The sequence below is a fragment of the Python bivittatus genome, unplaced genomic scaffold (genome assembly GCF_059951505.1).
Source record: "Python bivittatus isolate LINGU-HERP-01145 unplaced genomic scaffold, Pbiv_v1 ctg000020_np1212, whole genome shotgun sequence".
Classification (NCBI taxonomy): Eukaryota; Metazoa; Chordata; class Lepidosauria; order Squamata; family Pythonidae; genus Python; species Python bivittatus.
In genome coordinates, this window is record NW_028277030.1 from 90,001,892 (window position 1) to 90,017,781 (window position 15,890).

Genomic DNA, 15,890 nt, shown 5'->3' on the forward strand with positions numbered 1-15,890 from the left:
TAATAAAAATAAAAATAATAATAAAAAAATATAATAGTTTTAATACCCTTTTTTGGAATCGGTAAGAACACTGATTGCATTTAACCACTGGTTGTACAACATCGATTGTATTTGGTAGATTGTTCCTTTATAAACAGTACATCAGGACACTCGATTCATGCTCTAAACCAAGTATGCCTGTTTGGTAATAAGGGAAGCAGCAAAAGGAACCCAGCCCAAATTAATGAAGTATATCTATAAAAATGGTCAAAGAATTACACAGCAGAATGGAAATCTATTATGTAAGAATCTAACGGAAATGTCACTGCTCTCTAACCTGATTGACTAAAGGCAGCATCAATGTTTCTGCCCTCTCTTTGCTCACAAAATGATGAGAATCAAAAAGGAAGATTTTGTACAAGCAATCAAGGCTATACTGTAGTAATAAGCAACTTTTTTCAGTGTCGTCCTCAGAGCCAAAGTAAGCCTCATCTGCATCTGAAATAACAAAAGATACAGGAATAAGGCATATTTATACTTAGTCAACTATCACTCTGTAATCTCCATATGATACAAGCAAAGAGAACATTACATTAATAGAGCATTTACAGTTAAAGCTAGGTTTTCTTATAGATAGATAGATTCAGATTATTATTAGGATAACAAATTATTTATGACATCTGTGTGATACAGCATGTCAGAAGTTTTGGTAGCTGACTTCCAGAATGTTATCCAGCACATCAAGTTTCTCCAAACTCTAGTTGAAAAGAATTTTTTTTTTTTTAAAGCACTGAAGTGCAGAGATGGACTAAAGCATGAAAAGACATCCGAAGGGTATCTTGGCAGACTACAGAATGGCCAGGACCAGACAGGTTTTTTTCCATCCACAACCACGCTCCCCAAGCTGGGGCCATCCAGATACCTTAGTTTCTATCTCCTAAAGCTTGTTTTGGGGTTCTGCAGGAGAGTGCTGGAAATGTTTGACAGAAGTAAGCACAAAGAGAAATACTTGGCTTGCATGAGGGGCTTTGCTTTGCACTATGGTCAGGTGATTTTCTTCTGGCAGTTCCAGTAGTCTGGAAGCCCCATGAAGAGTTACTTTGTGAAGTGAAGCAAAGCTGCTGCATTGCTTCACTTTGCCTTGAGTCTCTTGTCTGACAGTGCCAGCTGTCAGAAGAGGCTTCCGTGTATGAACAGGGCCTCTTCTGGTGCTTCCAACAGTTGCTTGAAAGTGCTCAAAGAGACGCTGCACAAATACTGTGCATGTGGAGAAGTTTCTTCTGGGTAGCAAAAGTGTTTCACTGAAGCATCCTTTTGAAACTCTTCAGAGTCCCCAAAAATACTTAAAGCAGTTGGGAATTGATGGTATAGTTTATTATGCCTCATCAGTTTATTGGTACTGGGAGGACAAGCAAGCCATCACTGAAAGACTGTACATATTAGTTGGCTAAATAAAAAATCTACTCAAGAACAGATATCATAAACCATTGTTTCAGCAGAGTTCATTCATTAATAAATGAATAATCATAACAATTTCTGACTGTCATAGTTGTGTCACAGAATTGTAGGACTAGGAGGGGCCATTTAGAGCAGGTTTTTAAAAACTTTGTTCCATAGAACCCTAGGGTTCTATGAGAAACTATGGGGGAAAAATGCAACTAATTTTCTATTACTAGAGCTTTGCCTCTTGATCAGGGGTTCTGGGATTGTTTTTTTTTAAACAGGTTCCATGGCCTGAAAAGGCTTGAAAATACCTGGTTTAGGGTATCAAGGCCAATTCTCTGCTCAGTGCATGGATTCAAATTAAAGCATCCCAGAGAGACAGCTGTCCTGCTTCTTCCTGGATACCTCTAAGAATTGGACACTATGTTCTGAACTGCCTGCACCTCATTAAAGCTTCAAATGGAGACTGAGCCCTTTGGTGGTGAGAGGCCATTAGTCAAAACCTTTTGGTCAAGCGATTTTAAAGCAATTGGAAACATTAGCCAACAATAATTTACACTGACTCTTGCAATTGGTTTGCCATTGATTATTACCAAAATGTTTATAAGTTGATGCAGCATAACAAAACTGCTTCAGTTCTTATTGTTAACTGCTAGATTTGTTACTGAAAAACACTGATTTTTAAAAGTATTGGAAACTGATTGCACCAAAATATTAACACAACAAAAGCTTTGAAAAACTCTACAACAAAGGACATAGTTAATCAAATCTGGTCCCCATTTATTAATAACAGTGCTATTAAAAATAATACTAAGGGTTGTTAAAACTTGTATTAACAATACTTTTCCTAGCAGATTGCTCTCATGCAGCCCAAGTCACTTTTACGCTGCCCAGAGTCACCTTTATGTGAGATGGGTGGCTATATAAATATGATAAATAAATAAAATATGATAAATAAATTTGTATAAATGTCATTTTGGATAGAAATATTGAATATGAATATTTGAAATGTCTGTTTTTCTCAAGATCACATATGTGTTTATTATTAATTAATTAATTAATTTTAAATGTGGATTTGTTTTCCTTTACTTTTCTTCTTCATTTGATATTATTCTCATTATTAGTTTTTTTTATTTCGCAAAAATGATGCAAATAAAATGAAATCGAAGATTACAAATCTTATCCCTCAATGAAGATATGACACAGGCTCAGATAAAGTTAAACAAACCTAGTTTGATATGGATGACACCTATGATTATCTTGATGGGGAACTACCAGAAGTTGGACTCTGAGCTGACAAAGCCTGGGCTTTCATTTCCAATAAACTAATGAAAATAGAGTAAGAAGAAAAACACTATAAAGATGCATTATTACATTATTAGGGCATTATAACATATTTTATTTAAATTGTATTTTTCTTCTTTGCGTTTATTTTTAATGAGAATTTTTACCTGTTTTTGATGTATTGATCTGGTTCAGAATGTCAGCAAAAGGTTTCACTAAATGACCAGCAAAAAGGCTGAACAGCCCTTTTAGTTCACCAGCAATACAGTCTGCCAGTCGGTAGAAAGTTAATTGTCTATCCTTTGGGGCATCTTCAGTTTTGGCCCAATCAAAGAGCTGAAGCAAAGAGAGGAAAGGATTTTTTTTGCATCAAAACTAAAACAAAAAAACCTGTTCAGATAGAAGTGGGTTCAAATGCCTACCTTGAAAAAGAGGGGTCGGAAAGACATTTCCGAAAGCTTCATAACCATGCTGATTAAGCATGTAATAATTCGAGCTTCTATTTTGCCAACCTTCTCTAAATTGTCCTAGAATAAAACAGGTATTATCAAAACATTTGCAGCAGTTACTTGTAAGCTGTGTTTTTACTATGCTTAAGAAAGAACAATTTTTATTTTTTTTAAAGTTTATGATAATTGTTCAGTAACTATACTACACAGGATTGCTGGCATAATTCTGCCCAGAATTGAGCTTTTTAAACTCCCCCATAATGAGATTAATTCAAAAAGAAACATCGCTTGAGAAGAGGAATACATTTGTGCTACTCCCAAAAGATCTCATATACCCCACCTGAGAGTGTTCAGCTCTGAAGTCTAAAGCCTTCGTGAAAAACGCTGTTAGCTCGGACTGATGGGCAGAGAGCTGACTGTTTTCCAGAGTTACAATGTGCTCCTTCAAAATATCCATAATAGTACCTAGATCATACTAAAAGAGCAAACAAATAAAGACACAAGTTCAAATTAATACCTATGGGGATTCAAATTATTAAATAAAGCTGTCCAGATTGAATTTTCCTTCAAGAAACTTGATAGTATTTTCCCTTAGGAAAACCTCTGGCCCAGGATAGTGTGAAAATTGAGAACTACAGGGAACTGTTACCCTGCTCCTCTTCCTCTTTACCCAAGGAAAGAAACTAAGTGCCAGATCTAAGACCATGCTAGAGCACAGGTTGGCCGAGTCAAGGAAGCAAAGGCTTTTGCAGATGGAATTATGCTTCCTTGCGAATGAAACATGATGCCATGTGCTTTCTGAACCCCATTATTAACTGGGGTAATATACTGACTATGCATGTATGTATGTTATATCAATATACCAAGATATGTTGAAGAACTGAAGTGCATCTAACCTTATGAGCATTTGCAATTTCACCATAGCACTTGGCAGTTGCTGGCAGAAGAACTCTTGATGGAAGTTTTGTTGCCAAAGTAGTTTTCAGAGATGCCACACGTAGATTAACATGGGATGAAGGTCCCATTTCAACAGCAATTCTGTCCAAGTGGACCACCTAGGAGGCAGCCAATGTACAAGTCTAATTATTTCACTGATGTTTCACACATAGGGCTGCTTGACTAATACTTGCTCATACCCAAAGTAGGTTTACCGACCTGCAGCAAAACATCCAGCAGATATGGGCTGAGGAAGCATGGCAAGGTTTCCACAATTTTCAATAGAGCTGTCACTGTGCTAAGCAAATAAATTTCATTGGCGACCAACTCCTTTTTGTGTTTCAGTATATTTAGCAATGCCGGCATAAGCCTATGAGAAAAGATACACAAGTTTAACCTGCTCATACTCAAACAGGCCTCCCAGTAAAATAAGGATCTTCTACTCAAATATATTTCACTAAATGATGTTTTAAAGAAGACTGAAGGCAAATAATTCAAGCTCTTCTGAAAACACAGAAATCTTCAATGCATATTCACTTAAGAAATACATCTCAAAGTTTCTTAAGCTAAATAGAGGATTATGTAGTGCTCAAGTGTGTACCTGAATCAAAACTCATTTTATCCACCACTACTTTCTTGAGTAATTGTAATCAAGAAAGTGCTTAATTTTTCATTTTTCTGTGGAAAGTTTCCCACCCAGTATCTCTGATTATACAAATTTTCCTATGCATATTATTGAAGCTTTTCTTTGCAAGGAAGAACAATCAGTTATCTGGCACAGAAAATTAAGAGTCATTTCCACAGAAGGAATTGCATCAAAAATGTTTTAACGCCAACTGATTTTTCCCCTTTCAAAATTTCCTGCAAAAGCTACACTACCTATAAATGGAGAAGAAAAATAACCACCTTATCTTTCAGGGCTGCTTAACTGGTATTCAATCACACCATAATACAAGGCATATTTTGAACAAATCTCAAGGGACAATCCAAACATTTGATTTCTTGATTCCTAATTATGCCTGAAGAAGAGTACCTTGGAAGCTGAGGTATAGCCAATGCTTTCAGCACACAAGTGACCTCAGCAGCGCACAGCAAAGCACTTCCTATGATGTTTCTTTCTTCCTTCCCATCTGAAGAAATCACCTCAATGGCTGCTTTTAGCACAGCTACAAACAGCTCATGTTTCTCTGTGCCAAAACACTTGCAGAGCAACTTCAAGCTATACAAGGCCGTCTGCCTGTTAATTGTCTGTTCCTCGGCTTCTCTCCCCTGATGTTGCACAACAGCAAGGAGGTCAGGAACCAATTCTAGCAGCAGTTCCACCTGAAAGGACAAAATGAGGCCCAACAATTCATGGGAAGGTTTCAGTGCTGAACATTCAAATCCAGAGCTTGCTGCCCAAAACAAAAATACTGCAGAAGATTTCCTGTAATAAATCCAGGGATAGATTCTTTATTTAAGTACTGTACTTAAAGCCAATACTGAACTTTTTCCACTGCAGTTGCTATACCAAGTGGTACAGAGGGCTATTACGAGGCAACACATATTTCCTATGGCAGTAGGGACAATGAGAAAGATTGCTTACTTCTGTTTGCTTCCACTGGGTGCGCTGTTGCAGTTTATTGTTGAGGAGATCCATTGCTTTACGTCTCACTGAGGGCAACTGATTGATCATCAGGCCCCTGAGGACAGTGATAAAGGTTTCTGTTGGAATTAAGGAATTGATCTAGAAAGGAAACACAGGAACAATTAAAAGAAAAAAATAGATTCCTATCAGAGTGTATTTGGATAGGAAAACTACTCCAACAATTCTTCTCTGTCTGTACCCCACTCCAGCCTTGAGCATCTCACTGACAAAAGATTCCTGAATTTGGGGTAAGCTCAAGAAAATCTCAGGATGCAAAGCCAATGTTAGCCCAACAAGGTAGAGCAGACTAAGAAACCAATGCCATATAGGTCAGGACTACTGTTATTGTAACAGCTAAAGTAACAAAATCTTGCAAGTGTGAATGTGCTTCCCCCCCACTTTATTTCTGTGTAATTAGGGAAGGGCCTGTCTGAGATGTTTAGTCAACTTAGTTTCTCAGAATGGGCTCAAGCCCCACTTATCTGACTGTTGCCTTGGTAGTGGCTCTTCCTCCTGTCCCACAAGGCCATTCCCTAGGCCCTCTACAGCTAGGTCAAAATTGGAAGGGAACGGCATAAGCAGAGCGGGCTTTCTTTACTCAGTGTTCCCCACATTCCTGGCCTTTTCTCAGGTCTTGACTAAGGTAGGTGGAAACTCTTTGTTCTTCCTTCCCCCTGTCTTCACTCCACTGCCTGATAAATTAATTTGGACAATCTAAAGTTGAAAGGAGTTGTTAGGCCACTAAATCTAATCCCTAGCTATCCAGCTTCTGCTTCAAGGAAGGGGAGCTCATAACCTCCCATAGTAGTTGGTTCCTCTATTGAACTGCTCTTACCATTACAAAGCTTTCCCTAATTGGCACTTATCACCAGCACTCTGGCACAAGAGAGGACAGGTCATGTTCCTCTTTTGAGGAACCTATCCACCTTTCAGGAACATAAAAGTGCTACTGTATTTTCTCTAAGTCTTCTCTTTTCAAGGCTAACAACTTTCTGTATGTTTGTTCCAGTTTTTCCAAATCTGTATTTTCTCTAAGTCTTCTCTTTTCAAGGCAAACATCCTTCTGTATGTTTGTTCCAGTTTTTCCAAATCTTTTAATCTTCTCTAATTTTTACACATTGTTTTTAATCTGTATTGTATTACTTTTTTCTCTATCCATATAAACTGCCCAGTTAACTAAATTGTTATCACTGGAATTAGATTTGCTGGACAAATCTGCTGTAGCAGATAATTCATGATACCTTAAACAACTAAGATTTTTGCCTGAATTACCTGGTGGTTTAGAATTAATCTTCTAACATCAACATCACAAAGCCCAAGATTTTGCCTTACTGGCTGTAAGAACATCAGCAGTGAGATCATTACTTACTTTATCCAGTAGCTCATAAGATTTGTTGAGCAAAGCCTTCCAGAATTTGGCTGTCAAAGTGTTGGCATTTTTTTCTATTGATTGCGCCACAGCATTTATGTAACAAAGAACTTTTTCCAACAACCTGGATAAACAACGATAGTGAATGACTGTCTACTTCAAGTCCACACTAACTTTTCATTAGAATAAAAGTCAAAGAATCCAAAAATGAAACCATTTATCCACAAGAAGCAGGCCATGTGGGCATGCCGTTAGATTCAACTTTGTTGTTATCATCATCATCATTGTGATCAAGGCAGAATCCCACACTATCCTTGAAATCTGCCCCAACATTCAGTTGACAGAAGATGCTCCATCAGCAGGAAATGTTAGCTGAATACCTATATTATTTTATCCTGACATATTCTTAAAGCGAGTCTACTGATTTCAGTGGATACTCTAAATAAATCATAGACAGGATCCCAACCCATCAAAGAGTCCCAGCATTAATTTTATACCTTATATCTCTTGAAGCCCTGCAAAAAATGTATAACATCATGCTCAAAGAACTGTCTGATTTGTTTTGAAGTTGTCCTTGCCTTGTTTCAAGTTTTCTTATGTGTGACCTCTGCCTATTTTGTAAGTTGCTCTCCTGAATTAGTATCATATGCCTTAATGGGCTGCAGTTTCAGGCCCTTTAATATATATGTATTTTAATAGATATAGTTAATGTCTCATCTGGCAAGAGATGTAAAATAATGCTTTCTCAAAATCTCCCCATACAGCTTATTTCTATTTTTGTTTAAAATATTAAAAAAAAAAAGCGAACGTACTTCTGTTCAAACTCCTTTAACTCCTCAGAATCTTCGCATTCAATTACCTGGTGGATAAAGAAAAACCAGTTATACAGTCCATGTCACATTAATGGAAATTAAATTCTGATATATGAACATGATTATGAGGTACTCTAACATTTCATAATAATATTAAGCAAATAAAATCTTCATGGCTGCAATTTTGTCTGGAATTCAGCTTTACACTAAAGAAATTGGTGGCATTCAGGATCCTGAAAACCCATCCTTTTTATTATTATACCTACATACATACCCACCAAACTGTTCCCTTTCAGGGTAAGCAATGTTAAAAGCTCAGCACAGAACAAGTACTGAGCAAAAGAAATTAAATGATAGAAAAAGAAAAGGAAATTGAACTAAATCAAGTTTACATCATCACCATTCGCTGTATTTCTGCACCCTTTTCAATCCTGGCAACCAACCTTGTTTCTGTTCTGCCCATACACTGATACATGGCCTTTAGTTCCTTAAACTTTTCACCCTTTTCATTTTTCAGGATCTTATCATGCTGCCATCGGCGTAACATACAGAACTGAGTGGGACTGGTTAATGGTTGGACTGATGGTTCCCTATGTTCCTAACTAGTGAAAACACAGCCTTGAAAAGGTCTCTTTTGCATAGAAGAATTGTACTGTAAATGTCAGAATTCTCCAACAGTAATCAGAGCTGGAAACAAACACTCAAGGAACTCACCTTTATGAGTTCTCATTAATATAATATTTTTTTAAAAAAGGTTAAAAGGACAGCACAAGAGTTCCAACAAATACCTTGCTTTCAAATGTGCACCTGAATATTGTTTCCACATTTACTATTTTTATTATTAGAACTCACTTTTATGGCAAAGACCAATCAAATCTATCCTGATGGGGGGGGCATGTTATGCCAATTGTGTCGGGGGGGGGGCAAAGGGTGCCGCAGATGGGGCAGTGATTCAAAGCAGACAGGGCTAGGACTCTCTTAAGCAAAGAATGCATTTTTAAAGGTGTTCAAATATATTTATCCTGATTATCGATAAGCTAGCACTAATCACAAATGATCAAACCTAAAACAAACTTGCTTTTGTTATGCTGTGGCAGTTGTGTACAACATGTACATGGATGGAATGTTCAACTGCCAGCCTCTCTCTCTCTCTCTCTCTCTCTCTCTCACTCTGACTTGTTCCAAGACTAGAAATAGAAATCCACTGTGGTTTGTCTTATTTCATCCCTTGGCTTTTCTTGCCAAGATAACTAGTCAATGAGTATTTTTATGTGCAGACTTTACAGCAAAATAAAATGTAATGTTATTTTACTTTGCACACAATGTCAAGCATGTTTCTAATTACACCAACCAACATTACATTAAAGCCAGAAGTGAAAAGGAAAGTTTCTGCAAGTTGCACAGGTCCATGGAAATTTCAGATCCTCAACTGGCAATGGGACTATCAATCCCGGGCAAAGATGAATTCAACTCACTTTTTTCACAAAATTGTGCGAAGCCAGAAGCTGTGACATGAAAGAGACTGCCAGGAATTTCAAATGCCTCAACTGTTTGCCAGAATGAGACTCCACATCAAAGAGTTCTGTTTCTTGACTGTATGACTGTATCATAAACAGTCTCGATTTCTTTTGTCCAAGGTCATCTGTAAAAATAGATCCAAAAGCCATATAAGCCTCTTTAAATAAATAAATAATCATTTATTTATTCTGCATATGTATTATCTGGTGCACGTCCAGTGGGTTTCTTTGTAGATTTTTTTGGGGGGGTTGGGAGGATGGATGGGGAGGCTGAGTTGGGTTTTAAAAGAAAGCAAGACCTGTGGAATATTGCTGGCAACAAAAAATCCTCCCTATCATCCATGTCCCCTTTTACTATTAAAAGATTGTAATTTACAGTGGGTCTTTCTTGTTTGCAAATTAATGCAAGATGCAAAGCTACCTACTGCTTCACAAACCAACACATTAAACACACATTACAGCTTAATGTGTCGAGTAAACCCAGTAAACTAATGAACATATAGTGGATTAAACAATCATGTGTTGGTGAACCCAATCAACAGTAAATATGTTTTCAATTTTGCTCCCCAAAGAATGTCTGGTTGTTTATTCCTTTTCAGAGGACAAAAATCAAATTAAAACGGGCACTTACTGCATTTACTCACACCTGCGCCATAAAGCAGTTTAGCATGTTGTATAAATTGGACTATTCCTTAAGTAATACAACTCTTGCTCTAACGTTGGACAGAGTTGACTTGGGCAGCAGATTTTTAGCGTCATGAAAGGTCATTTATCATTACTGCCAGAACGGACAGAGATTTTTATGGGATCTTCTTCTCCATATGCCCTTGGTTTGGGGAACTCTGAGGAGGTGAGGTGCCATTCGCTGCTGTCCCTTGGGCAGCAAATTTCTTGGGCCAACTCTGGAGAAAACAGTCCTAATCCTGATTATGAACTTCCTAAACAAAACTCTTTCAGCTGGAATTCAACCCCACCTGCTTGTTGAGTGGCTGACTGTAAGTTTCTTTGCTGGCAATTACCTTCTTTATTCTCTGGCAGATCTGTTAAATAGTTGAGTAGTTTCATTAAACTTTGCAACTGTTCAATTACGCTAAATTCACAACATACAGTAATCCAGAATTCGGTATCGGTTTCCAAAACAATATCCTGTGTAAGTAGCAAGATGAAGAAAACGATATTGTAAAAATGCCATATATTAAGCATTACATTGCAACGTTCTGCACAGCAAAACCTATACATTTTTAAAGGAAAAGTACTCTTCAAAACTCTTTACTTACTTTCTCCCCGCTGGCTACTGCAGTCACAGATTTTGTCACATGCTGTTCAAACAGCAGTACTAAAAGAATCCACAGGAATCGCTCTACCCCCAAAGTACTTATAAGTTGCTCTAAAATTGGGAGACGCCGATGCTCTGGCACATGGGGCAAGGCATCCACAAAAACCCGGATTATTTTAATCGCAACTCCTTCCATGTTCCCTGCAGTTCCTGAAGATCCACCATCTTCCTCGGCCTACAAAGGAAATTTTCAAAGAATGAAGTGGTTGTACATACAAACCAAAGCCTAAGCAAAGGAAAAACAGACAAGACTTTGTTCAAATGAAACGAAAAAGAAGCCACAAAAAAACAAGGTTCTCACCAAAGCTTGAATACTAAACAATCTGAGCTTGTAAGAAGAACCTGGGAGTAGATATGTAATTAGCGAAACTGCATTTGAATGGCAAAGCCATTCTGTAAACTCTGAAAGGAAAGTTTGAACTAACATTGGAAAGGACTGGTATTGTCTTGTAGATCCAGAAATGATATGATGTAAGGAAAAATTACTATTGTTCTACAGTAAAGGAAACTCCTGTTTAAAAAAAACAACACATACATACATAAGCATACATATATATAAATATATGAAGATTAAGGTGAATCCAAACTACAAGTAATGAAAATAAGAACACTACTTTCTCAGATACAAGACTAAGTTTGTTGTATTCTATTTTAGTGACCCAGTTCAAATTATCTTACCTGTATAAGAGCTGGAATGACCATCTGCACTGTCTTGTTAATCACCTGGAAACTATACATATCATCCAGACGCATGACATTTGCTCCCATGAACGTAAAAATGGGCATGATATTGTGTAGCACTTTATCCTGCACAAAAAAAAAGCAATTATTCCTGTAATAATGTAGCATTTGGTTTTGAGCATTTATTCTTGCAGTGCAGTTTCTCTTACAACTTTCTTTCTGAATTTAAAGCAGTGGATCCTTTGTTTTTTTTATACTGTTAGAGAAACTGCTCAATCCTTTTGTTTTTTTAATATAGGCAAACTTCACCATCCCCTTCACTGGCTATCAGGGCAATGAGCTTATCTAGGCTGCAAGAATTCTACAAGTAGTCCTCACTTAATGACCGTTTAACAATGGTTTGAAATTACGACAGCCTTGGAAAAAGTGCTTTACGACCTGTACTCACACTTATGACTGTTGCAAACCATTGCACCCCCCCAGTCACGTGATTGTGATTTGTGACCCTTTTTTGCAATGGTCATAAAGCAAATCACTGCGGTCGTTAAGCGAATTACATGGGTATTAAGTCAATTCTGGCAAAAAAATGTCCTTTGGGGAAGCTGGATTCACTCAACAACCATGTGATTCAATTAACAACCACATGATTCACTTTACAACTGTCATAAAAATGGTTGTAAAATCGGGTCCAGTCACATGGTGACTTGCTTAACTACTGCCCACCTAATGACCAATTTTCCAGTCCCTATTGTGGTAGTTAAGCGAGGACTGCCTGTATATTCAATTTATAGGTCTCTATGATATGTCATTTCAGTCTGGCTTCAGGCCAGGATACAGTACAGAAACAGCATTGGTTGTGCTTGTTAATGACCTGTGGCAGAGCCAGGATAGGGCTGGTGTATCCATCCAAGTGCTCCTTGATTTTTCAGTGGCTTTTGATACTGTTGACCACTGTATCCTTCAGGACCGGCTGCAGGGGTTAGGAGTAGGAGGCACTGTGCTCCGTGGTTCACCTCCTTCCTCAGCAGTTCCAGTCGGTGTTGACAAGGGGCGGGGGGGGGAGATTGTGTCTGTGGCCCCTCATGTGTGGGATGCCTCAGGGCTCAATGCTGTCCCCTGTCCTGTTCAACATCTACATGAAACCACTAGGTGAGGTCATCTGCCAGTACAGGGTGCAGTATCATCAGTATGCTGATGATACCCAGCTTTACATCTACAACCCGAGTGGCACAGGTGAAGCTGAATGTCTGGAGGCTGTTCAGATCTGGATGGGCAGAACAGGCTTCAGCTGAATCCTAACAATGAGTGGCTGTGGTTATTTGGACCCTCTGGGTTGGGGATGTCACCATCTTTGGTCTTGGATGGGGCTGCATTTCCCCACTGAAGCCTGGAGTGCAACTTGGGGGTCCTTCTGGATACACAGTTACTGCTTGAAGAGCAAGTGGCAGCTGTAGCCAGGAAGGCCTTTGCACAGATTCATCTTGTGTGCCAGTTGTGCCCTTTCCTTGATTGGGAGGCCCTTCAGACAGTCACTCATGCCCTGGTCACCTCACAATTGGATTACTGCAATGCGTTCATAACAAAGCTGCCCTTGAAGACCACCCAGAAACTACAGCTGGTTCAAAATGCAGTGGCACAAGCAGTAACGGCACCTCTTGGTGTACCCATGGGTTGCCACTGCTATGCAAGCTGCATTGGTGGCCAGTTGGCTTCCGAGTGCAATTCAAGGTGCTGGTTATTACCTATAAAGCCCTGTATGGCATAGGGCCTGGGTACCTGAGAGACCACTTGTTTCCAATTGTTTCTGCCTGCCCGATCCATTCCCGCAGTCAGTATGCTCCAGGTCCCCTCCACTAAACATTGCCATCTTGTGGGGCCAAGGAAGCGTGCCTTCCCTTTGTGGCCCCCACTCTTTGGAACAGCATCCCACCCCCACCCCCGAGATAAGGATGGTGCCCTCTCTCCTGGGGTTCCGGGAAGCTTTGAAAACCTGGCTTTGGTCCCAGGCCTGGGGTTGATGTTTGTTGTTTGTTTAATAGCCCTTGTTTTATTTTGTGGATTTTGTTACTAGAGCATGTTAGTCTAGGCTGTCTGTTGATTTAATGTTTTTATGCCTCTTTTAGTTTGTGCACTGCCCAGAGTCCAGTGGAGATGGGCGGCCAATAAATTCAAACAAACAATAAGGACCCAGACAGAGATTGCCCTGTCCATCTGCCAATCAAAAGCAATTCAAAATTCTGCTGCAGGATAAACAAGGTCTGCCGCTGGGAGGACAGGGGCCAGTTTTCTATCCTGCATGCAGAAGCAGAAAGCTTTAGCAGCTCTTCAATATCTGTTTAAACATTTTGATGTTATATTCTCAAACCTGTATCCAGTTATGGATCACCTGAGGGAGTAATACGTAGATTAGTGATAAAGAGGGGAAAGAAAAAGTTGGTAACTGATGACAACGTATATAAAGAAAAAAGCAGGAGGTTGTGGGAAAGGTTTTGGAGAAGGGAGGAAAGTAAGCTTAGAAAGAAAAAGTGGTCAGCTATTTCAAATACAGGGAAAGGTCAGCAGCCTATATCAGAGCTGAAAAGGCACCTAAATGCGATAACCCTTTTTAGAAGGTTGGGTGAATCTCCCTTCCCTCAACATGCATTCAAATAAACTCACAGGAAACATTCCAGCTGCGGCACCCAGCAAGAGCAGTGCATGGTGATGGATCTGTGGCATTTCTGAGACTCGGATGCACTGAACAATCAGCTCCACATTGAACTTCTCTTCATCCAGAAGACCTCAAAAAGCAAAGATGACATTGAAAAGTTAGCAAGGCTTACAATGCTCCCATCCCAAATGTATTTAGGAATATAAAGTCTGGGGAATACTGTCAAATATCTGAAATGAAATTAACTTTGGTCTTCACTTTACCTGCCTTTATCCTTTTGCTATTTGGGGACAGCTTCTGACAAATGTTTAACAAACCACCAAGTATTAGTTGTTTTGTGTATTCCAGATTTTCTTCTCCTGCAGTAGGCTCTAGACACCTGGAAATTCAGAAAAGAGTCAGACTGACTTTGGAGAAATATACGATCAAACACAGCATTCCATGCTGCTACCTAAAAATAGCAGTTCTGAAAGAAGAGGGGGGCAGAGAGAACCAATCTTCTATAACATACTGATGCTTTCAACCTCCCATTCCAAGTTTCTTTTCTTAAAATATATTATTTGGAGAAATCCTCAAGGGAACTAGTTATAGGCATGGAAGGAACTGCAAGGCTCTTGAGGAACCAACACAGCTAGAGGCAACATGATGCAACTCAAGAATATCTGGCAGTGGGGCAGCAATTGGAAACCCTGCTCTAAGACATCAGATGGACCATCTCAAAGGGCAGTCAGATCCACAAGTTCATAATGACCAAATGCAGGTTTGCTTATAGCTTTGCCACATAAAGAGAGCCTGGACAGAACTAAGCTGTAGCAGAGAATGGAGGACAGAAGAACTGAGTCTTTTTGATAATACCTAACTCTAAAGATGGAAAGGCTATCCCATTTTGGAATTCCCTTCTCCCGTGGGCCTGTATGTAGGGATTTCTAGGGCCAGTCAGTACACATATTTAATGGCTAGATTGAACCCAATTATGGTCAAGCAATTACAATGTTTAGAATTGCTCTCCAAAGTTAAATTACCTAGATAGCAAATTGAAAAGAGTAGGTATCAGGGCCTGTGGCTGTTTGAGCTTCTTTTTGTGCTGTAGCAATTCTAGGATAAGTGTAATTCTTTGCCAGTTCACACTTTCTTCTTGTACACATTCTTGATCTTGGACTTTCCTGGATGATAAAAAGCAGAACAAATTAAATGTATTTCCGCCTATAAAAAAATATCAGTTTGTAAAGCAACTATTTCTGTGAATAAGATTCTCCAAAGAGCCAAAGAACTATCAACAAAATACAGCTATTAAAGATTGGTTAATTCATATGTCCTTCTTATCTTTCCATTCCTTGAATTACCATATATGCCTATGAATTGTTCTCTCTCTGATCAACTACTTGGTACTCCTGTTTTGACTCATTAACTAAAGACAAGGTCAGTATTGACTTCTGTACCCAATGTCATCAAGATCAGATTAGAAACACTGATTTACACTTCACAGAAAGCACAAATAATTGTTAATGGAGATGTAACAAAACTTGTGAGATACAAAAAGGGACAAGACAGGGATGCCTGTTGTTTCCTCTTCTGTTTATTTTAGTTCTTAAAATATTGACTAGAGATGTAAGACAAGAGAATTGTGGGAGTAAAGATTAAAAAAAGAAACTTATACGTTAAGGGCATTTGCTGATGACTTGGTGCTGGTTTTGGAGGATCCACTAAAGGGAACAGAAACATTAATGGGGAAATTAAAAGAATTTGGTACACTAGCAGGTTTTAAGATTAATCAGAAGACGAAGATGTTAACAAAAAACATGAAAAT

At 38.8% G+C, this 15,890-nt stretch overlaps 1 protein-coding gene across 3 annotated transcripts in view; it reads right to left on the reverse strand.

Annotated features, from left to right (window-relative positions):
- The window catches only part of HEATR1 (HEAT repeat containing 1), a 47,275-nt gene that overhangs the window by 2,111 nt on the left and 29,274 nt on the right, over nt 1-15,890 (reverse strand). For all 3 annotated transcript variants that reach the window (XM_007435031.4, XM_088143822.1, XM_088143832.1), the window contains 17 exons: nt 15,106-15,246; nt 14,347-14,462; nt 14,092-14,213; nt 11,431-11,559; nt 10,694-10,927; nt 10,436-10,562; nt 9,375-9,541; nt 7,900-7,946; nt 7,088-7,211; nt 5,677-5,817; nt 5,125-5,414; nt 4,311-4,461; nt 4,052-4,210; nt 3,496-3,630; nt 3,129-3,233; nt 2,874-3,042; nt 317-477 (listed from right to left, as the gene is read on the reverse strand). In XM_007435031.4, coding sequence (XP_007435093.1) covers nt 317-477; nt 2,874-3,042; nt 3,129-3,233; nt 3,496-3,630; nt 4,052-4,210; nt 4,311-4,461; nt 5,125-5,414; nt 5,677-5,817; nt 7,088-7,211; nt 7,900-7,946; nt 9,375-9,541; nt 10,436-10,562; nt 10,694-10,927; nt 11,431-11,559; nt 14,092-14,213; nt 14,347-14,462; nt 15,106-15,246 — 2,518 coding nt within the window. The remainder of the gene's footprint in view (nt 1-316; nt 478-2,873; nt 3,043-3,128; nt 3,234-3,495; nt 3,631-4,051; nt 4,211-4,310; nt 4,462-5,124; nt 5,415-5,676; nt 5,818-7,087; nt 7,212-7,899; nt 7,947-9,374; nt 9,542-10,435; nt 10,563-10,693; nt 10,928-11,430; nt 11,560-14,091; nt 14,214-14,346; nt 14,463-15,105; nt 15,247-15,890) is intronic.